Source organism: Crinia signifera, chromosome 12 (assembly GCF_055691185.1).
Source record: "Crinia signifera chromosome 12, ASM5569118v1, whole genome shotgun sequence".
Lineage (NCBI taxonomy): Eukaryota > Metazoa > Chordata > Amphibia > Anura > Myobatrachidae > Crinia > Crinia signifera.
Window position 1 is genome coordinate 81509932 of NC_139228.1, and position 24728 is coordinate 81534659.

General features: G+C 46.1%; 1 protein-coding gene across 12 annotated transcripts in view; it reads right to left on the bottom strand.

Annotated features, from left to right (window-relative positions):
- Window positions 1-596: 596 nt before the first annotated feature.
- Window positions 597-24728, bottom strand: part of NPAS3 (neuronal PAS domain protein 3) — a 380993-nt gene continuing 356861 nt past the window's right edge. For all 12 annotated transcript variants that reach the window (XM_083167037.1, XM_083167041.1, XM_083167036.1 and 9 more), the window contains 3 exons: window positions 12228-12375; window positions 9879-9994; window positions 597-3315 (listed from right to left, as the gene is read on the bottom strand). In XM_083167037.1, the coding sequence (XP_083023163.1) occupies window positions 1916-3315; window positions 9879-9994; window positions 12228-12375 (1664 nt within the window). In that variant the 3' untranslated portion in view covers window positions 597-1915. The remainder of the gene's footprint in view (window positions 3316-9878; window positions 9995-12227; window positions 12376-24728) is intronic.

A 24728-nucleotide genomic window follows, 5' to 3' on the forward strand; every position in this document is an offset into this window, starting at 1 on the left:
CTGTTAGCATATCTGATGTATTAGGTTTTTCCTAGAGTTAGTTTGAGTTGAGAGATAAAGACTATGGAATTTAACCAGCAATTTAAAAAAAACATTCACATTTTTCTCATCCAACTGCTCACAGCACCATCAACATCTACTTGAGCTTCTGCTACACAATCATTGAGGGCTTATGGCAACCTGTTACCCAAATGTTACAGTTTCTCCACCAAATGCTCCCTATATCCCTAATAAATACTCCTCACGATTAGAGAAGGTGACGAAGTTCTATTTAGGCTAGCTCCTTCAGAACTCAGGTCAGGAGTAGGAGGACACTCTTTGGCTAGATGTTAAAGATCTGCCTCACACTGACCAATGACTAAACCCATGTTCTTATTTACTAAGGAAGTCCCAAGGACTAAAATATAGTTGCCATAAATGATAAATGCCTTTGTGGTTGGAATAACCGACATTGGTAAATATATGAACCTTGGAGAAGCGCTATCAATCTCCATCAAGAACATTACGGTCAAGGTGATAATTCTCCAGCCAATCAGATCCAATATGTAAATTGACAGTTAGGTGCTGATTGGCTGGAGCATTATCACCTTGACCGTAATGTTTTTGATGGGGATAGATACCACTTCTTCAAGCTTCATACAATTAGCCCAATGTCAGTAATTACTTTGCACACAGGGTGGTATTAATATGCTGTGTTCATGAGTCTTGCTGACAACATATAGATTTGGTAGAGTAAGTAATGACTATATGCTATAAGTGTCCATATGGATCATAATCTAAATTTGAAGAATGTTTTGGGGCATTTGCTTTTGTTGGATAACCTAGAACATTTCACCGTACAACATGGCATTGGCAAGATCCTCCTTAACTGCCGTCTTTTGCTTCTCAAGCAAATGCTAAAACAAATATCATGGGATGCTTTAGTAACACCTAAAGGGTAGAGCGTTGCCCAACGTTGATCTAGATCTGGTCAGGAGCAGTTTCCACCTAGAAGTGACAGAATCCACCAGATTAAATTTTAGTGGTTGGACTGGTGCGGAAAACTCTTTCCTGCGTGTGACGTGTGTGACACAACATCATCATTATATACACACATACATCCCCCTTGAAAAGACAAGGCATCTTGGTACATCAATACACAGCTGTCATGGTGACTGGTTCATCCCCCTTTAGCACTGTTGGAGGTTAATGCAAGCCTGATATCGCTCCCAGGATCCAGTAGTGCAAGCCAAGCTAACTCTTTCCCTGCCACATGAGCACGCTTAGCATGGCCCCTCTGGCAATGAAAGAGTTAATGGCCATAAGCTCTAGCAGCAGAGAGGTTTAAGGTCCCAACATTATGATAAATAAATACTACAAAGAATGTGAGCAGTGTCTCAGTATTTTGGCAGTGATGGGAACGTGGAGGAGTTAGAGAAGCCCATAAGGGTTTAGGGGTCCAAAAAATAAAAAAAAATCAAGGTGTGAGTCAAAGTGCTGGAAAATTTTAGGTTGTAAAGGATCTGAACGCAGCCGTTGCAACCCCCTCTACGCAAAGGGGCAACGGGCACAGTGCGAGCGGTCCTCAGGAAAGGCATCTGCCAACTAAAACAAAGCCGCAGAAAGGGGGCTAATGGGGAAGCGAACATTTTGTGCAGCCCTGCTAGAAGTATGAGGTTCGGAAGACGGGGCTACTGGTCCCAGAATATTTTTGAAGGAAGGAATTAACATTAAAGGATTTAGTCATGAGAAACACCTCCTTTTGCGGCTTTGGATTAGGGAGCAGTGGAGAAGACAAGTTTAGCTGCCCCTGACACCAGTACACAGCCACCTACATTCTGCAATATGTTATTACGTCTTTCTCTACTTTCTGCAGTCTGTTCATCTTTCTTCTCCTCCTTCTATCTGTCTTTCATTCATTTTTCTCCTTGTTTTGTCAGTCCTCTTTACGTTCTAGAGTCTGTGCTGCATGGATGCCATTGCTGTACACAGGGAAAGGAAGGGAAGAGAATATCCCGTCGGCTGTCGTGAAGACGCTGGCAGCAGGCACCTGGGTAAGACCAGCACCTGTCACTGCTCCTCCAAATGGGCCAGACATGTTTAATCTGTGTACATGGTGGTACAGCATCTCCATTGGGGTTTTGGGGTCTAAACCAAAACCCGGGCCATTTACATCCACAAAGTTCACCGGGTGGGCATTGGGGAGCAGGTTGCCCTGCATGGCGAGTGTCACCTCAGCTGGGGCATAGCGAATGGTGCCTGTAGTGTACACCCTCTGTCCACTACTTCCTGTGGCTGCAAGAGTTCCTGCCACACGATGTACAAGAGGAAGGACCACATTGCCTGCCTGAAGCCTCTGTAGTGCTTCTAGCTCTCCTGCGTACAGAAGGGAATTTGATGGGCCCCCTGTCTGGGGTGGTTTCTCACGGGGAGAGGCAGAGAGTGGAGGTGAAAGTGGGTCAGAGTTGACAGAACCTAAGCCCCCTGAGGATCCGGAGTATTGCGCTTTGCTGCGCCCAGCTCCCTCAGCCCCACCTGGGGGTGTGAGAACAGAGTCTGGTATGGAAACATGGAGGGCTGGAGGGGCAGCAGCAGTGGAGGATGGGGAGGGGGAGAAGTGCTCACCTCCCGTAGGAGGCTTTGTCATACTATAAGGGGATTCATTGCGTGAGATCTCTCGATTGGGTGGAAAGTTCCAAATACTGCTGTCATTATCAAAGTTGATAGGCTCTGACATTTCGGTCTTGATCTTTAGTACAGATGAAGAAGAACAGCTTCCTGTAGGAGGAGGAGTGGAAGGCAGGAGTCTTGGAGGATCCCCTAAGGTGCCCTCTATCCCACTAGGGCTGGATCCACCAGAGAGACGCCTCCTTCGTCCACCACATGGCCCTAATCCTTTTCTCCTTCTCCTTTTCCTCCGCTGGTGTCTGCCTAGAACCCCAGTAACACAAATTCCCCTATCCTCTTCTTCCTCCTCTTCCCCGCTCTCGGAGTCTTTGACACTGTCAGAGCTCAGGGATTCCGGTCCACGCATGTCCGTCTCACTCTCAGTGTAGCGCTCAACTTTAATGTGCATAGGGCCAAGTGCTCCCAGAGCAGTGATACCCCCTAATGCACTCAGCCCTCCTTGGTCCATTTCCTCTTCTCCCTTCCTGACCTCACAGTCTTCACTTTCCTCGCTCTCCTCGCTGCAGGCGTCACTGGAGCTGTTGGCCTCTTCGTCACAGTTCATGTCGGGGTCAGAATGTGGCCCAGGCTGCTTACGATCTGGTTCTGGATCCTCGCTTTGCTCTGAAAGGTTCCCTTTGCCATCTGATTTTGGATTATCATTATCTTCTGTGGGGATTAAAAAGCAGAACATTATTTTTTTTTGCAATAAAACTATCATCAGTTAATGCTACAGTCAAAACAGGGGATGATTGACTATATAACTATTTACTCCTCTTGGTTGCATTTAAACATTAATTTGAAAAATCGGCATAAATAAACCAAAAATTACATTGTCCAAGTGCTAGCCATTTACCTATGTACAATTCAATTCTTTCAACTGAGTTTGACACCCATCTGTAAGGAGGTCCCATTGGCTGGTTAGTGTTTTTTCATCATTATTACAAAGCAACATAAGAATGCTTCAAAGATTATTGTAATATCCTCAACCCTGAAACAGAGTATGGGCGAGATTTAATGGCGCCCGAGTTCAGCGGCAGTGCGAGATGTCCAAAACCATGCCCTGTAACCGCTGAACTCGGGCGACATTAACTCTCACCCTATATGTGCACTTCAAAAACCTCCCATTTTTTGGAAAAAACTGAAAAACATTGAAGATACATTTTGGAGGAAAACCTGCTGCAGATTGCACAATGCTTTAGGAGAAGGACATCATTTTTATTTATTTATTTAGCACCTTTTTGAAGATAATAGACATTATCTAAATGGTTTCCCATAGCAACAGCCCATGTGAAACTCCCATATTAGTCAATTTTCCCCATAGAGTCTCAAAATGATTACAGGTATGTCAAAGTGGCGTCACAGAACTAAGTAAGTCAGGAAAGAGAAGGAGGTAATCACATACTGTAAATATAACCAATTTCAGCGGGCAGAGGGGCGATGTGTTTGACTGTCAAGGACTTGTGCCATTGCTTAACTAGTTGGATTCAGTTTACAGGCCACAGTGGTTCCTGACTGTTTCTTAATTATTGTGTTATTGCTTTGTCTGTTTTTCTGTAAGAAGGGCTATGAGGGAGGGGATAGGAAACTATGATGTCACTCTGTTGATGTTGGGTCCCAGCTGGAAATTTGAGAGGTGTTGAATTTCTTTAAATCTCTGTAGTTCGTTATGGGCCTGTTCTATTCTAAGTATCCCTTGAAGTCCTGGTTTAAGTGCTACCCAAAGAGTGGTAATGGACACCTGGAATGAAGTTAATGTAAAATGTATTCTCGAATAGAGGTCTCAGTCCTTGATTGTACTTAATTATTTAATCAAGGCTGATCTGATTTAAGACACTTACGTTACATGCTTATTTTGAGGGAGGGAGAAGGTAAAGGAGTTGTATAATGAAGGCTGAGTGAAATGTTGGGAAAAAAGTACAATGTAGAAAGACTGTTTCTGTCGTATTGTCTTCAGGAGGTGATTCAGAATGGGTGCAAGCACCCAAATTATACTAGAAAAAAAGAAAAGTCAGATGAAGCAGCCCCACTTGGGATATTCAATTCAATGATGGTCTTTTGCGTTCAATATCCTGTAGATTCCATGGACCACCTCCTCCTCCTCCAGTTTTTGTCACCAGCATTGTAGTCAGCAGAGACAGCTTCCAGACACTTGTGCAAGGGCGTAACTACCATAGGTGCAGGGAGTGCAGCTGCTATGGGGCCCAGAGCTGAGAGGGGCCGCCTTCCCTGTCACAGTTACATGTGTTATATACAGAGGTGTAACTACCATAGGTGCAGGGAGTGCAGCTGCTATGGGGCCAGAGCTGAGACAGGCCACCATCCCTGTCACAGTTACATGTGTTATATACAGGGGTGTAACTACCATAGGTGCAGGGAGTGCAGCTGCTATGGGGCCCAGAGCTGAGAGGGGCCACCTTCCCTGTCAGTTACATGTGTTATATACAGGGGCGTATCTACCATAGGTGCAGGGAGTGCAGCTGCTATGGGGCCCAGAGCTGAGAGGGGCCACCTTCCCTGTCACAGTTACATGTGTTATATACAGAGGTGTAACTACCATAGGTGCAGGGAGTGCAGCTGCTATGGGCCCAGAGCTGAGGGGGCCACCTTCCCTGTCACAGTTACATATGTTATATACAGGGGTGTAGCTACCATAGGTGCAGGGGATGCAGCTGCTATGGGGCCCAGAGCTGAGAGGGGCCACCTTCCCTGTCACAGTTACATGTGTTATATACAGGGGTGTAACTACCATAGGTGTTGGGAGTGCAGCTGCTATGGGGCCCAGAGCTGGGAGGGGCCACCATCCCTGTCACAGTTACATGTGTTATATACAGGGGTGTAACTACCATAGGTGCAGGGAGTGCAGCTGCTATGGGGCCCAGAGCTGAGAGGGGCCGCCTTCCCTGTCACAGTTACATGTGTTATATACAGAGGTGTAACTACCATAGGTGCAGGGAGTGCAGCTGCTATGGGCCCAGAGCTGAGGGGGCCACCTTCCCTGTCACAGTTACATGTGTTATATACAGGGGTGTAGCTACCATAGGAGCAGGGAGTCCAGCTGCTATGGGGCCCAGAGCTGAGAGGGGGCACCTTCCCTGTCACAGTTACATGTGTTATACACAATGGTGTAACTACCATAGGTGCAGGGAGTGCAGCTGCTATGGGGCCCAGAGCTGAGAGGGGCCACCTTCCTGTCACAGTTACATGTGTTATATACAGGGTGTAACTACCATAGGTGCAGGGGGTGCAGCTGCTATAGGGCCCAGAGCTGAGAGGGGCCACCTTCCCTGTCACAGTTACATGTGTTATATACAGAGGTGTAACTACCATAGGTGCAGGGAGTGCAGCTGCTATGGGCCCAGAGCTGAGGGGGCCACCTTCCCTGTCACAGTTACATATGTTATATACAGGGGTGTAGCTACCATAGGTGCAGGGGATGCAGCTGCTATGGGGCCCAGAGCTGAGAGGGGCCACCTTCCCTGTCACAGTTACATGTGTTATATACAGGGGTGTAACTACCATAGGTGTTGGGAGTGCAGCTGCTATGGGGCCCAGAGCTGGGAGGGGCCACCTTCCCTGTCACAGTTACATGTGTTATACACAATGGTGTAACTACCATAGGTGCAGGGAGTGCTGCTGCTATGGGGCCCAGAGCTGAGAGGGGCCACCTTCCCTGTCACAGTTACATGTGTTATATACAGGGGTGTAGCTACCATAGGTGCAGGGAGTGCTGCTGCTATGGGGCCCAGAGCTGAGAGGGGCCACCTTCCCTGTCACAGTTACCTATGGGTGCAGGGAGTGCAGCTGCTATGGGGCCTAGAGCTGAGAGGGGCCACCTTCCCTGTCACAGTTACATGTGTTATATACAGGGGTATAGCTACCATAGGTGCAGGGAGTGCAGCTGAGAGGGGCCACCTTCCCTGTCACAGTTACATGTGTTATATACAGGGGTATAGCTACCATAGGTGCAGGGAGTGCAGCTGCTATGGGGCAAAGAGCTGAGAGGGGCCACCTTCCCTGTCACAGTTACATGTGTTATATACAGGGGTGTAGTTACCATAGGTGCAGGGAGTGCAGCTGCTATGGGGCCCAGTGCTGAGAGGGGCCACCTTCCCTGTCACAGTTACATGTGTTATATACAGGGTGTAACTACCATAGGTGCAGGGGGTGCACCTGCTATGGGGCCAGAGCTGAGAGGGGCCACCTTCCCTGTGAGTTACATGTGTAAAATACAGGGGTGTAGCTGCTATGGGGCCCAGAGCTGAGAGGGGCCACCTTCCCTGTCACAGTTACATGTGTTATATACAGGGTGTAGCTACCATAGGTGCAGGAAGTGCAGCTGCTATGTGGCCCAGAGCTGAGAGGGGCCACCTTCCCTGTCACAGTTACATGTGCTATATACAGCGTGTAGCTACCATAGATGCAGGGAGTGCAGCTGCTATGGGCCCAGAGCTGAGAGGGGCCACCTTCCCGGTCACAGTTACATGTTATATACAGGGGTGTAGCTACCATAGGTGCAGGGAGTGCAGCTGCTATGGGCCCAGAGCTGAGAGGGGCCACCTTCCCTGTCACAGTTACATGTGTTATATACAGGGGTGTAGCTACCATAGGTGCAGGGAGTGCAGCTGCGAAGGGGCCCAGAGCTGAGGGGACACCTTCCCTGTCAGTTACAGGTGTTATATACAGTGGTGTAACTACCATAGGTGCAGGGAGTGCAGCTGCTATGGGGCCCAGAGCTGAGAGGTGCCACCTTCACTGTCACAGTTACTTGTGTTATATACAGGGGTGCAGCTACCATAGGTGCAGGGAGTGTGGCTGCTATGGGGCCAGAGCTGAGAGGTGCCACCTTCCCTGTCACAGTTACATATGTTATATACAGGGGTGTGTAGCTACCATAGGTGCAGGGAGTGCGGCTGCTATGGGGCCCAGAGCTGAGAGGGGCCACCTTCCCTGTCACAGTTACATGTGTTATATACAGGGGTGCAGCTACCATAGGTGCAGGGAGTGTGGCTGCTATGGGGCCAGAGCTGAGAGGGGCCACCTTCCCTGTCAGTTACATGTGTTATATACAGGGTGTAGCTACCATAGGTGCAGGGAGTGCAGCTGCTATGGGCCCAGAGCTGAGAGGGGCCACCTTCCCTGTCACAGTTACAGGTGTTATATACAGGGGTGTAGCTACCATAGTTACAGGGGGTGCAGCTGTTACGTACCCTCCAACATGACCCATTCAATTAGGTACAAAATGCTCTGTTCCTGGACTTCCCTGCCAGTGGCAGTTGCACAGTTGGGGCTCCAGCACAGTCCAATATTCAAAAAGGGGAGCCACACCTAATACCACTCCAAACATCACTGTCCTGGACTCACTGACAGTTGATGTGGCTCCCCTTTTTGAATTTTGGACTGTGCTGGAGTCCAACCTCTGTAGCTGCCACTGGCAGGGAAGTCCAGGAACAGAGCATTTTGTACCTAATGGAATGGGTCATGTTGGAGGGTATGCTGTTATGGGGCCCAGAGCTGAGAGGGGCCACCTTCCCAGCCACAGTTACATGTGTTATATACAGGGGTGTAGCTACCATAGGTGCAGGGAGTGCAGCTACTAGGGGCCCAGAGCTGAGAGGGGCCACCTTCCCTGCTGTCACAGTTACATGTGTTCTATACAGCGCGTAAATACCATAGGTGCAGGGTGTGCAGCTGCTATGGGGCCCAGAGCTGAGGGGCCACCTTCCCTGTCACAGTTACATGTGTCATATACAGTGGTGTAGCTACCATAGGTGCAGGGTGTGCAGCTGCTATGGGGCACAGAGCTGAGAGGGGCCACCTTCCCTGTCACAGTTACATGTGTTATATACAGGGATGTAGCTACCATAGGTGCAGGGGGTGCAGCTGCTATGGGGCCCAGAGCTGAGAAGGGCCACCTTTCCAGCCACAGTTACATGTGTTATATACAGGGATGTAGCTACCATAGGTGCAGGGAGTGCAGCTGCTATGGGGCCCAGAGCTGAGAGGGGCCACCTTCCCTGTCAGTTACATGTGTTATATACAGGGGTGTAGCTACCATAGGTGCAGGGGGTGCAGATGCTATGGGGCCCAGTGCTGAGAGGGGCCACCTTCCCTGTCACAGTTACATGTGTTATATACAGGGGTGTAGCTACCATAGGTGCAGGGGGTGCAGCTGCTATGGGTCCCATGTGCTGTATACATTTTTCAGCATTAGGTGACAAATAGGGGCCCTTACAAACTTTTGCTATAGGGTCCACATATATCTCGTTATTCCACTGTTGTGGATTGTGATATGAATAAATACTTGTGTTACGCTATGTGGAGCATCTCCATTTTTGAATGAGTTACTTGATCATTTGGACAATAGGAACGCAAAAACACTGAAGGAGTTTGTGATGCCTATCTTGTGGCCTACGCTGGGGCCCTATTCCGGTATAGAGTTTATACATTAACTATACATTGTCTGGATATATAATTTATCAGATTATCTGCACTATGAGACGGGCAATTTTGTCTCTTTTTTTTATTTATTTTTGAGGTCCATTCATGTGGAAAGGGTTTATTTAAAAAATATTTAGAATTTTTGCTCTACTGAAATTAAGAAGATTATAGGGCCATGGGGAAGAATTTCCTACTCCCAAGTGATGTATGGCGACGTCCTCACTGACATTGGGTTGTTTTAGCAACTCTACGTGGTCCTATTTGGGGACTGATGTCTTTAGGGTAGCCATTGAAATACATTTTATTTTTTGTTGCATTATACAAGCAAAACAGGCAAAAATAAATAATTTAATTAACCAAAATTCTTCAGTAGCTACTGCAGTCCAATGAACATCATTGCAAAAATGAATCATCTTCTAAAAATTATCGACCGTTTATCTCATCTGCCTAGTGATCAGCAGGGTGTACCAGGCTTACGGAAAAACTTGAATCCTGTATATAAAAATATTTTAATTGGTTTTTGAAATTTTAATTGTTTTTTTTTTAATGGAGCTTGATACCTCCATATCACCTGCCTATACTACTGACAATATAGGGATTGGCAAAGTAAATATTGATACCACATCTATAAATTCTACATTTGTAAAACCGCTTTAGAATGACTATTCTACAATATACATACATTCAATGTTATACGTATTCTACAAGAGCCACTACTTCTAATTCAACAGGGTATCTTAAAACATGGAATGAACATGGTGTGTTACAGTGAGAGCCCGTGTCTACATCACCTGAATTATCCTTGGAGTCTGTATCAGAGTCAGAGGTCTCCGAAGACTCTGACGTCTTTTCAGGCAAATGTGGCAGCTGAGCGATATCCATTGGAATGTCCTTGTATTCAAGCAAACTGAATGGGAAAAAAAGAACAATAAATTTCAGACTCTTGTATTAATAGTCATCACACATAGTAATTAATATATGTGGACACCTCCGTGCTAATCAACTAAAACTGCAGATGTGTCCTTATTCATCTTTGCTGCAGTTGCGCCAAACAGTTAGGTCCCGTGAGACTCCTCTAGAGTTGGGTGTCTATTTTTTGCATTTTTTTTTTACCCAAAAAACCATCTTCGTTGCAATGCGATGTAACTAAGATGCACCAGGAGACTGAGGAATGTGACTGACTGACATTTGTATATCTGTATGCGACTGAGTCTCCGGATCTGTACACAAAGTGCTACAATGTGGCAACTGCAGATGTATTCGAGTTGTGCTCTGCTCAGTATACAGACTCAGTCTCACGCACTATACAAATGTCCTATAACCACTTAATCGGTGCAGTCTTCTCCTGCATCCTTGTCACATCACATTGAAGCGAACATGCATTTTGGGCAAAAGACACCCATTGTGAACAGAAATGCATGGGACTTGGCATTTGGGGCAAATTAGGTTTGGGGGGAGGGGGTGCAGTGGAGTTATACCCCTTTCACATGTTGGGTCGCATCCAGGATTTGGACACTGGTCTGCATCCCGGGAGCGACCACGCATTTGCGAGGTGAAGCTCCCCACAGCGACCTCTATCGATAATATAACCGGTTCGGTTGTGTCGTCTAGGCGTGGTCCCGTGTGGCTCAGCTGCTAGATTTAAAGCAGCGATTCATTTTAAGGCAAAACCAGGTTGTTTTCTTCTTAAAACTGATTGCTATGTTAAATCTAGCGGCTACTATCTGGGACTGTGCTGGGACCAGCAAATCGGAGCCTATCACACTGGGCCGATGTTTAGGAATGTTACCAGCTTATAATGAGCAGCAAATATATTCTAGCCCATTAGGCAGGAAATAAATGAAAGAAGTCAGTTTTATATGATATTTGAAATCAGGTCCATTTTACCGTCAAAGGCAAAATCGGGGGCATCGCGTCGGTCGCGGCCATTAACATTGCGACCGATGCGATGCCCGCGATTTTGCCATAGGCAAATATTTTTTAACATTGAAATCAGGAGCATAGCGTCGGTCTTGTGCCATTATAATGGCACAAGATGAGATGGACTTGATTAACTCCATCTCACATAGGAAACAATGTGAAATGGGCCAATATGACCCATTTCACATTATATACAGCCCCGTCGTCACCCCACGATTGACGCCAACCCGAAGCGTGGCGAGCGCAGCAAGCCCACGAGGGGCGGCGGTGCGCGTCCTCTGACCTTTTCATACCCCTACTATCCACGTCGGCGTGAAGTTGAGAATATAAAGTGTGGCGAGCGCGGCGAGCGCACGCGTATACCTGTAAAGTTATACGCGTCCCCTCGACACGCTTCGGGCACGGTGGCTCGCTGCGCTCGCCACACTTTATATTCTCAACTCCACGCTGACGTGGATAGTAGGGGTATGAAAAGGTCGGAGGACGCGCTCGCCACGCTTCGGGGTGGCAGCGTTGAGGGGGTAAAATTGGGGGTCTGGGGAATATTTTACATTGAATCCAATGTAAAATAGGGTCCCAGGGACCCTATTCACATTTGATTCAATGTAAAAATCGTGTCGATCGCGTCAGTCGCATCCCATGCGATTTGGTCGCATGCGATGCGACCGACGCGATTTTTCCGACACGACCACCCCGATGCAAATCGGTGTGGCCGTGCTAGGAAACAAGTACCAATGTGACAGTTAGTAATGACTTCACCTGTGCACAAGCTAGATGATTTGAAAAACGTGGACCGTTGGTAGATCCCGAGGACCGGTTTGGCCACCCCTGTATCAAGCAGTGAAAAAGTTGCAACCAATGAGTTTTTTTCCTTTCATTTTAAAAACGCTACCTCATAGCTGATTTGTTGCTACAGTATGTGCAACTCTCTCTTTATTGGGTTGTTTATCAAGCTATCTCAAGGAAACAAACTGCTCTCTGCCTGAAAGCAGCAGCGCATCAGTCCGACGGCTTCCAGCCAATAAACGGTTACTTGCATCAACATGACAAAAAAAGCCATTAGCTTAGCAAGAGTCACTTTAATGAGTTGGTGCATTTTGTTTCTCCCAGCTTAATAAATGTTACCGATTGCCCCTTACCTGCTTAGAATTGTCTAAGGGTTGAGGTACAGGTGTGACAAAAAGGTGCCTCACTGAAAAGCACCAGAGGCAGGAGGTTACCTGAGGATGTAGTTGACCCAGATGATGTTCCGCTCATTGGCATTCTTAGCGTTGATTGAGATGGTAGCACAAGACTGGACCCAGATGTAGCCGCCATTCTTCTGCATCCACCGGTAATACTTGGTCACGCACTGGCCCTTGTTCAACACTGTGGAGGACAGATAGGTCATAAGACTTGTAGCAGTTAATGGTTATTCACACTATAAATAATGTGGCTGTGGTCTAGAACCTGGTATCAGAAGCACCACAGGCACACAGTAGAGGGCAGTGAATATGTGGCAGTAGTGGGCGGTGCACAGTGTATACTGCATGTACCTGTGCACGGTGTATACTGCATGTACCTGTGGACGAGTGTGCAGTGTATACTACATGTACCTGTGGAAGAGTGCGCAGTGTATACTACATGTACCTGTGGACGAGTGCGCAGTGTATACTGCATGTACCTGTGGATGGAGTGCACGTGTATACTGCATGTACCTGTGGATGGAGTGCACGGTGTATACTGCATGTACCTGTGGACGAGTGCACAGTGTATACTGCATGTACCCAAGTACAGTGTATACTGCATATACCTGTGTACAGTGTATACTGCATGTACCTGTGTACAGTGTATACTGCATGTACCTGTGCACAGTGTATACTGCATGTACCTGTGCACAGTGTATACTGCATGTACCTGTGTACAGTGTATACTGCACGTACCTGTGGATGAGTGCACAGTGTATACTGCACGTAACTGTGGATGGAGTGCGCGGTGTATATTGCACGTACCTGTGGACGAGTGCGCGGTGTATACTGCATGTACCTGTGGACGAGTGCACAGTGTATACTGCATGTACCTGTGTACAGTGTATACTGCATGTACCTGTGTACAGTGTATACTGCATGTACCTGTGTACAGTGTATACTGCATGTACCTGTGCACAGTGTATACTGCATGTACCTACGGACGAGTGCACAGTGTATACTGCATGTACCTGTGTACAGTGTATACTGCACGTACCTGTGGACGAGTGCACGGTGTATACTGCACGTACCTGTGGACGAGTGTACAGTGTATACTGCATGTACCTGTGTACAGTGTATACTGCACGTACCTGTGGACGAGTGCACGGTGTATACTGCACGTACCTGTGGACGAGTGCACAGTGTATACTGCACGTACCTGTGGACGAGTGCACGGTGTATACTGCACGTACCTGTGGACGAGTGCACAGTGTATACTGCACGTACCTGTGGACGAGTGCGCGGTGTATACTGCATGTACCTGTGGACGAGTGCACAGTGTATACTGCATGTACCTGTGGATGAGTGTACAGTGTATACTGCATGTACCTGTGGACGAGTGCGCGGTGTATACTGCACGCACCTGTGGACGAGTGCGCGGTGTTTATTGCACGTACCTGTGGACGAGTGCATGGTGTATACTGCATGTACCTGTGGACGAGTGCACAGTGTATACTGCATGTACCTTTGTACAGTGTATACTGCACGTACCTGTGGACGAGTGCACAGTGTATACTGCACGTACCTGTGGACGAGTGCGCGGTGTATGCTGCATGTACCTGTGGACGAGTGCACGGTGTATACTGCACGTACCTGTGGACGAGTGCGCGGTGTATACTGCATGTACCTGTGGACGAGTGCACAGTGTATACTGCATGTACCTGTGGATGAGTGTACAGTGTATACTGCATGTACCTGTGGACGAGTGCGCGGTGTATACTGCACGCACCTGTGGACGAGTGCGCGGTGTTTATTGCACGTACCTGTGGACGAGTGCACGGTGTATACTGCATGTACCTGTGGACGAGTGCACAGTGTATACTGCACGTACCTGTGGACGAGTGCACAGTGTATACTGCATGTACCTGTGGATGAGTGTACAGTGTATACTTTATGTACCTGTGTACAGTGTATACTGCATGTACCTGTGGACGAGTGCGCGGTGTATACTGCATGCACCTGTGGACGAGTGCGCAGTGTTTATTGCACGTACCTGTGGACGAGTGCACGGTGTATACTGCATGTACCTGTGTACAGTGTATACTGCATGTACCTGTGTACAGTGTATACTGCATGTACCTGTGTACAGTGTATACTGCATGTACCTGTGCACAGTGTATACTGCATGTACCTACGGACGAGTGCACAGTGTATACTGCATGTACCTGTGTACAGTGTATACTGCACGTACCTGTGGACGAGTGCACGGTGTATACTGCACGTACCTGTGGACGAGTGCACAGTGTATACTGCATGTACCTGTGTACAGTGTATACTGCATGTACCTGTGTACAGTGTATACTGCATGTACCTGTGCACAGTGTATACTGCATGTACCTGTGGACGAGTGCACAGTGTATACTGCATGTACCTGTGTACAGTGTATACTGCATGTACCTGTGGACGAGTGCACAGTGTATACTGCATGTACCTGTGTACAGTGTATACTGCATGTACCTGTGGACGAGTGCACAGTGTATACTGCATGTACCTGTGTACAGTGTATACTGCATGTACCTGTGGACGAGTGCACAGAGTATACTGCATGTACCTGTGTACAGTGTATACTGCACGTACCTGTGGACGAGTGCACAGTGTATACTGCACGTACCTGTGGACGAGTGCACGGTGTATACTGCATGTACCTGTGTACAGTGTATACTGCATGTACCTGTGGAGGAGTGCACAGTGTATACTGCATGTACCTGTGTACAGTGTATACTGCACGTACCTGTGGACGAGTGCACGGTGTATACTGCACGTACCTGTGGACGAGTGCACGGTGTATACTGCACGTACCTGTGGACGAGTGCACGGTGTATACTGCACGTACCTGTGGACGAGTGCACGGTGTATACTGCATGTACCTGTGGACGAGTGCACAGTGTATACTGCATGTACCTGTGGATGAGTGTACAGTGTATACTGCATGTACCTGTGTACAGTGTATACTGCACGTACCTGTGGACGAGTGCGCGGTGTATACTGCACGCACCTGTGGACGAGTGCACGGTGTATACTGCACGTACCTGTGGACGAGTGCACAGTGTATACTGCATGTACCTGTGTACAGTGTATACTGCACGTACCTGTGGACGAGTGCACCGTGTATACTGCATGTACCTGTGGATGAGTGTACAGTGTATACTTTATGTACCTGTGTACAGTGTATACTGCATGTACCTGTGGACGAGTGCGCGGTGTATACTGCATGCACCTGTGGACGAGTGCGCAGTGTTTATTGCACGTACCTGTGGACGAGTGCACGGTGTATACTGCATGTACCTGTGGATGAGTGCACAGTGTATACTGCATGTACCTGTGTACAGTGTATACTGCATGTACCTGTGGACGAGTGCACAGTGTATACTGCATGTACCTGTGTACAGTGTATACTGCACGTACCTGTGGACGAGTGCACAGTGTATACTGCACGTACCTGTGGACGAGTGCACAGTGTATACTGCACGTACCTGTGGACGAGTGCGCGGTGTATATTGCATGTACCTGTGGACGAGTGCACGGTGTATACTGCATGTACCTGTGTACAGTGTATACTGCACGTACCTGTGGACGAGTGCACGGTGTATACTGCACGTACCTGTGGACGAGTGCACGGTGTATACTGCACGTACCTGTGGACGAGTGCACGGTGTATACTGCACGTACCTGTGGACGAGTGCACAGTGTATACTGCACGTACCTGTGGACGAGTGCACGGTGTATACTGCACGTACCTGTGGACGAGTGCACGGTGTATACTGCACGTACCTGTGGACGAGTGCGCGGTGTATACTGCATGTACCTGTGGACGAGTGCACAGTGTATACTGCATGTACCTGTGGATGAGTGTACAGTGTATACTGCATGTACCTGTGGACGAGTGCGCGGTGTATACTGCATGTACCTGTGGACGAGTGCACAGTGTATACTGCATGTACCTGTGGATGAGTGTACAGTGTATACTGCATGTACCTGTGGACGAGTGCGCGGTGTATACTGCATGTACCTGTGGACGAGTGCACGGTGTATACTGCACGTACCTGTGGACGAGTGCGCGGTGTATACTGCATGTACCTGTGGACGAGTGCACAGTGTATACTGCATGTACCTGTGGATGAGTGTACAGTGTATACTGCACGTACCTGTGGACGAGTGCGCGGTGTATACTGCATGTACCTGTGGACGAGTGCACGGTGTATACTGCATGTACCTGTGGATGAGTGTACAGTGTATACTGCATGTACCTGTGGACGAGTGCGCGGTGTATACTGCACGCACCTGTGGACGAGTGCGCGGTGTTTATTGCACGTACCTGTGGACGAGTGCACGGTGTATACTGCATGTACCTGTGGACGAGTGCACAGTGTATACTGCATGTACCTGTGGATGAGTGTACAGTGTATACTTTATGTACCTGTGTACAGTGTATACTGCATGTACCTGTGGACGAGTGCGCGGTGTATACTGCATGCACCTGTGGACGAGTGCGCAGTGTTTATTGCACGTACCTGTGGACGAGTGCACGGTGTATACTGCATGTACCTGTGGATGAGTGCACAGTGTATACTGCATGTACCTGTGTACAGTGTATACTGCATGTACCTGTGGACGAGTGCACGGTGTATACTGCATGTACCTGTGGATGAGTGCACAGTGTATACTGCATGTACCTGTGTACAGTGTATACTGCATGTACCTGTGGACGAGTGCACGGTGTATACTGCATGTACCTGTGTACAGTGTATACTGCATGTACCTGTGGAGGAGTGCACGGTGTATACTGCACGTACCTGTGGACGAGTGCACGGTGTATACTGCACGTACCTGTGGACGAGTGCACGGTGTATACTGCACGTACCTGTGGACGAGTGCACGGTGTATACTGCACGTACCTGTGGACGAGTGCACGGTGTATACTGCACGTACCTGTGGACGAGTGCGCGGTGTATACTGCACGTACCTGTGGACGAGTGCGCGGTGTATACTGCACGTACCTGTGGACGAGTGCGCGGTGTATACTGCACGTACCTGTGGACGAGTGCGCGGTGTATACTGCATGTACCTGTAGACGAGTGCACAGTAAATCTTAGTGTAGTCAGACCAAAGCACACTCAGTCTCTCTGTTAGAGGTTATGTGAAGGTATTTGTGTAGCTTTGATCCGTGGGCTCATTTTGGTGGATCCTAGTCGGCCCGAAAATGCAGCATTTTCTTTTCATCTTGTCAGAGAGAATGTAAAGCTCTTAGAGAAACAAAATCCCAGTCTGGGAAGTGGGTAGGGGGGGCAAGGGGGACTCGAGACCATGGAAGTCGATATGTAAAAAACAGAAATAGGATGGGTCTGTAGAGATGGAGGAGCGAGGTAGACGATAGAGGAAGAGCAGAGGCGCGATAGTAAATACTACTGGAGGAAAACAGTCATATATATTACAGTGACTAACAATGCAGGTGTAAGTACTAACATGAATAAAGCGATAATGGGGGGTGAAAAAAGGTCCAAAAAACAGGTTACAAAATGTCCTTGTGTGATACCTAATATGGGACTGATCTCTGGAAAAATCTTTTTGTCATCTTAACAGTTCTATCTCCTAAAGCAGATGAACTAAGGCTTTGATAGGGCTAAAGGGGAGAGACAGAGATGGTACCAACCAATCAGCTCCTAATGCCCCGTACGCACAGGTCGATCTGGTCTATTTGCATATAAACACATTTGATTTTGATTCGATCCCACGGCCGGAATCCAATAGACTGTGCAGGCAGATCTGTACTTCAGTATATAGTCCAAATAGAATGCGTTTGCCTTGAATTGCACCGTGTGTACACCCCTTAAATGTCCTTTTTTAACCACAGCCTGTAATTTGGCAGTTAAGAGCTGATTGGCTGGTACTTTATCTCTCTCCACTTTACCGCTCTCAAATGCTTAGTACATTGCCACCAAAGTGAGAAACGTCTGAGTGCTGCTTCCCCAACGACTGGGCCTGGTAGCATTTAGAATAGTAGAGTCCCCCCAGGTGATGGCTTCTCCTGTCACATGGTGGTTTCCCACCGTAGAGTAACAAATTCTCCTCAACCTCTGTCTTTTATATGGAGACAGCTACCTGGTGGGCCTCCATATCTGAGAATCTGAAGCCTTAAATGTAAGGCTCCAAAAAGCAGCTAGGACCTCATCTTATGAGACTATAAAGGAGCGATTAAGACCATAGCTTCCAACCACTCACATAACATGATCGTTGGCAGCCTTACCGTTCCATTTAAAGATTTTTCAATACGACCCTGAAATGATTGCGCCACTGTGACACGCTGACGAGTCGCGGCACAATGGATGGGAATGAATGCGTGTAATTATCTCGGCGTATCTGTGATACAGCGCTTGCTCTGTAGACACAATTATCCCATAACTGTAGCCAGGTAAAATAAACAAAGTAACCGTAATTAGATTTAAGCGGAGGAGGATTATTTGATTTCCAGTTAGTTTACAATAGGTTTTAGGAGATGATATATTGTGAGATTTAGTTAGGAGTTTTTGTTTGCACATACACTGTATATCTGTATAGTCTGGGGGGAAATCATACACCTTTAATTTACCAAGCTAGATCAAGCCTATTATACAAAGATATCCGAGACAACTCATACATTTATGTAAGTGCCACAGTCCCTTTAATTCACCAAATTCTCATTACACTTTGACCCCTGATAGCTAGCCACATCCCCTAGATGGCATCAGTGACTGTAGCCTATAAGACACTGTACTGCCGGAGAGGGATCCGATTGCATCCTAGCAGCACAGATTGTTGCATGCATGAACACAGAATCGCTCCTGTCCAGTACAAAGCTGCAATCAGGAAGTGAAGGGGTGGGGAGTCATGCCCAATTGGGCCTCCTATTAGATGTGCTGTGTTGGCATGACTTAAATAATGACTTGGTCTTTTAATTAATCTGTTGTTCCAGTGAACAGTGGGTAATCCTAAAATGGGACCGTATGGCTGCACGCCAATTTTTGATAATGGGTAACGTTCAGCCAATAGGGTGGGAAATTCAATTACTGGTGAGTACCTCTATCTCGACCGGCTAGATTCCCAAGACACCCGTCATAAAGTGCGGGATCTCACTGAAAAGTGTTCATTAACCATTAGGATGCAAGCACGTTTGGGTGAACAGAAGAGCGAATCGTCCAGGTGAAGGGTCATTGAAACTCACCCCCTACACCGGCAATTGAATACCCCAATAGAATATCATTACACAACATGAATAAAAGGAAGTTGCTATTAAGGCCCATACACACTGGGTGACTTTGAGCTGAAGGCCGCCCAGTGTGTATGGCCCGGCGGTGATCGCTGCTGCGCGCTCCCGCATCATTGCTGGGAAAGCCGATCATCTGCTGGTATTACCAGCAGATTAGCAGCTTTGCATAGCGCTGCACTATGCAAAGCCATCAGCCCCCTCGCTGACCGTGCCGGGCAGGGGGAAAGCCGCTTAGTGTGTATGCACTGAGCGGCTTTCCCCCCAGCAATGACAGCGGTCATCGCTGTCCATACACCCTGTAGAAGACATCCTTAGGCAGATAATGAGCCTGATTGTTGATGTGATCTATTTTGGCACTTGCTCATGAAACAATTGCTGCGCTGAATATTTGCAGTGATTACATAGCGGTATCACACGCACAGTAGTCAGCGTTCCGGCAGAGGGCAGCTGAGTCATTAACAGATATTGAGGGCCGGATGTTTCAAGCTTCAAAAATGATAAAGTGGAGAGTTTTAAACGACCAGCCAATCAGCTCCTACCTGTCATTTTTCAAACTCAGCATGTGACATGTCAGGCAGGAGCTGATTGGCTTGCTATTTATCACTCTCCTTTATATCACTTTTTTGAAGCTTGATACATCTGGCTCTGAGAATCAAATTGCACTTACGCATGCAACTGAATCAGGGGTGTAGTCACCCACCAGTGGACTTTATCACCATGACATAGATAAGATAAATGATTAAAGGAGCAAAGTTGCAACGCGTGCTCAAGTTTAACAGCAAATGGTTAAAGAATAACTTTTTCTCAGATATAAGGAGCACATGCATTAATGAGCAGGATGTTTCATTCATTGCCTAGATGGTACTCAGGATCACTATATAGTGCAGCATGTTCAGAAGAACATAATTAACCATGAAATTACATTGGTTTCTCACAAATCTCTCTAGAAGAATTTACAGCGAGAGGGCAGTTCCATCATGTCACCAGGAGGGGGCAGTATGTCCTCAGCAGCCAGATGTCCCCTTACTGTGTCCTTGTCTCTCTCTGTCTAGAATGGAAAACCTTCTAACTGCTGTAATAAATTTGGCTAAATTAGTGGTTAAATGGTTATCTCAAGTAATATGTATTTGCATTAATCATCTTGCTGCAAAGCAGAGCTGGGGAAGGCTTCGGAGAAGGCACTAAATTCATATTGTCCATTTAATTGTGGCTAATAAGTGCTACACAATACAATACAGTGTGCTGGGAAGAGGGGGAGCCGGCAGAGGAGAATGAGGGGGAACAGGTGGGGCATCCGCAAAAACAGAACCGTTGGCATTTCAGGAATTTTGTGGTGTTCTGTAAAACATATGAGTTCCTTCATATGGTAAAGGAGTTGCCTGTACTGGAATAGATTCGTAGTATCACAGACCGCAGAATTAACATCAGTTTAAAACATCTCATAGGGATAAAAATGAAAGTAAGAAGTGATTTGTTTGCAGGGATCACAGACAATTGAACTAATAAAAGCTCAAGGATAACGCATCAAGTACAATGAATACCTAAGATTTTATGTTGAGAGGGGCAGATTAAAAAAAAAAAAAAAGTGTTTTAATATATATGTGTGTTTACGCCATATACACAATGAAGCGGAATGTTTTACCATAAGCATTGCAGTTTATTAAAAATATGCAGCACTCTTCTAATTTTTTTAAATAAAATCTTAAAACCCTCCATTACTACTCTCTCTCCCTTCCACCTGGTCCATGCTATTTCACACATCCCATTCATCAGAAGAGCTTGTTAGACTTTTTAGAGACAGAGGGCCAGATACACTAAGCTTCAGAAGTGCTAAAATGGAGAGTGATAAACAACCAGCCAATCAGCTCATGCCTGACATTTTTCAAACACAGTATGTGACATGACAGGTAGGTGCTGATTGGCCGGCTGTTTATCACTCTCCATTTTATCACTTTTTGAAGCTTAGAGAATCTGGCCCTCAGGGAGATCACCACTATTTCAGCGAGTCTGCCTAATATAGAAAGATATCATTTTATGGCAGATCAGAACCACTTGGCTCGCCTAGTCTGCCCCTTTTTAATCTTATGGTAACATCAAACCCTATTTGATCCTTATTTCTTTGTAAGGATATACTTACAGTATGTCTATCCCAAGCAGGCACTCTTAGCATTTCCCACCTCTGATAAGAGGCTAATACTGTAAGACCGGCCTTACACTGCAAGAAGATTTAGAGGTCCCTGAAATTCCGTATTCTCATGGAGCTTCTGAAGAAATTGACAAAACTTAGTTGAAGTCAGAATGGATGATCTAAAAAGATGGATATCGTCACCAGGGACGGATTGGCCATATGGAGGGCAATGGTATAGCAGAGGCCTATTTTTGTATGCTGACATGAGGCCCCACCCCAACAAGATAGACAGCCCACCGCACTTATTACACTGCATTGTCCCCATGTATTATGTTATTCCATCTGTGCAGTACAGTAACTGTATAATGATGTTACCATGGCTTCACATGTTATAACTCTGGTGCTAACCATGTCAGGCCACTTCTACTAACATTTTCATGGCTACTTCAAGTTCCCAATCCGCCCCCGATCATCACCTACATACGAGGTGCAGCTATACTCGCTTAGAAGAAGTTGAATCTTAGGTACTCAAAAAAGGGTTAACATTTGTTAACCTGAGATGTGTTTATAAAGGTTTATATAGAATCTTTAAACTGCCACTGAATGTCCTATTTGGACAAAACCTACCTTTGATCCTACAACACCTCGATTCAAATTTGAATGGAGGCTGGACCCTGAAGTCATGGTGGAGAATAAACCACAACATCAGATACATCATAACTTATAAGAATATGAGTTTGCAGCTCTACAAGCCCTTTGTAGGAATTAAAGTGTTGTGATAGGAACCAATCGATAAAGGTGGAGCAATTGTCATTAAGGACTTCTCTTCATATATAATTGGGCTATACTGGCAATAAGAAGATGATTCTGTTGGATGATTTATTACTACAAGAAAAAACTCCAAGTAGATCTCAGAGAAGACTAGATCTAGATTACGAGTGGACATCCCAATTATCCCATTGATTGATATGCTACCCAAGATTCACATGTCCCTGGAATGCTTTTCTGGATGACCAATAATATTGGGCAATGGCTCATTGTACAGCACGGCCGCCAAATGTTTGTACTGTTACACACAACCTCTAACCTAACAAGAATCTACCTTTTATTTTTAAAACATCCAATTCTTTCTTGGACTACTCGGCTTGCAAGTTCTCTTGAAAAAAACTTCTACTTTGCACAACAGACATATTAGTGTCAATCCCCATCAATGCATACCATAGCATCTTTTATGGTATAAAGTTTCTCCAATTTGTTTTCCTGGACTTTTTGGGGATAAAAAAAATAAGAGATTTTCTCTTTGACAATATTTTCTTTTTGCTATCAGTTTAAACTTTCATCTGCAAACATCTATATGTTTTAGATTGAAAGAATGTTATTACTTCATAATCCGGAATATTTCTAGCATGTGGTTTATTACACGATACATTGATGACATTTTTTGGGGTTTTTATACAGGAAGTTTAGTTTGTTGAATCTGAGTTTGAGTTCTTGAGAGTTTATCATTTATTCTGAATACAGAATGTGTCTGTTATTCTTCATATGTGTCTGATATTTTTTTGGACACACCATGGATAACTTATTTTTACTTATCAGTGATCCTTTTGTCCTGGTCTGATTTTTCCAGCATGTTTCTTCGATGTGTAGGTCTGTTGATGTACTGTAACAATTAGAACAGCGTGACCATGACAAATACATTTGTGACCTAAGGTTTTGTCCACATTGCAGATGTTTATTAATATTTTTGTTTTGCTCATGACATGTCAGCTTAGTTTATTTGTTTTTATTGAGCATTGAATAATCATTGATGTAGTCAGTTTTACAAAGTGTTTCATGTCGATAATTATTATTTCTAGTTCTCCTGTGCACACTGGTTAGCTGCCCAGTAAGTTGCAGTTCATTTGTTAAAATTGGGTAGGTTCTGTTTTTAAAATTTATCACTGTTTCATGTTTTTTTTTGTGTCTTGACACAATGGTGATTGGTCAATGGTGATTGTTGCCATGGTGCTATACACGTTGCCCATCTGTGCATGGGACACGCAAAGTCATGACATGCGTCACAGGCAAATAAGTCATTGCTTCGGCGCCTGGCAGAACATACATGTAGCCCACACTGAAGGGATTTTTAACATGTAAAGCATAGAAGGTTTGTTCACTTTTGTATTACAGTATGTTTCTGAAGAAAGTCCACTGATGGACTGAAACTTTTGATTGCAGATAATCGTTTATATGACTGAGTTTTGTTTGTGAAAGTCACCGTGAGTTATATCTTCTTCTGTATTATTAATGGTTGCACATATTGGAATACACCAGGACAGGTGCAAAATTGAATGAGAGGAGTGCCTAGTGGCAGAACAATGGCATTGCATCCTAATCGTTAGCATGGATGAGCTGATGCTATGGGGGCGCACGGTCTCTGCAGATTGCAATAGGTCTGGCTGTTGATATGGAATCTGCTGAATTTGTCCATCCAAAAATGGCCACTGCCTTGGAGAAGACAGATGCTAGAGGAATTACTGGACAGATGAATAGATGCTAGAGGTAATATTGGATAGAGAATGGGGGGGCACCAGAAATATTTGGTAGGCGAGTGCAAAATCTCAATCCTCATTTCCGGCTACAGGCCAGGCTCACAAGGTCCTATGAAGTATTAATTGTTGTGCTGTCATAACTAAATGTATTTTTACTAAACCATGTATGCTGGATATAGATTTTTCACTGCACCATACAAGTATATAGAGCTGGCTGCTGTGGAGGGATAAATTAAATTGTAATTGTGTAGTACTTGGGATGAATCCCTGGAAACGATGGGAACGCATGCTGTAAACCTGCCTCGAGCCCGGCCTGTGGCATAGGATTTTCAATAACTTGTCAGTATTTCTTTAGAGCCATGCACTTTGGAAGATGAAGCCTTAATAAACTGAGTGAGCAGGAAAACAATGTCCAATGTAGAAAAGCATTTGTCATATGCAATGCACACGGAGGAGCGGAACCGAAATGAATTCTAGATCTTTAGTACAATAAACAAATGCGGCATTATTTGAAACGTTATATTGAAAACTGACGACAACTATAACAGAACAGACAACGCTGCAGAAAAACAGCCGGAAATGTTTCATATATT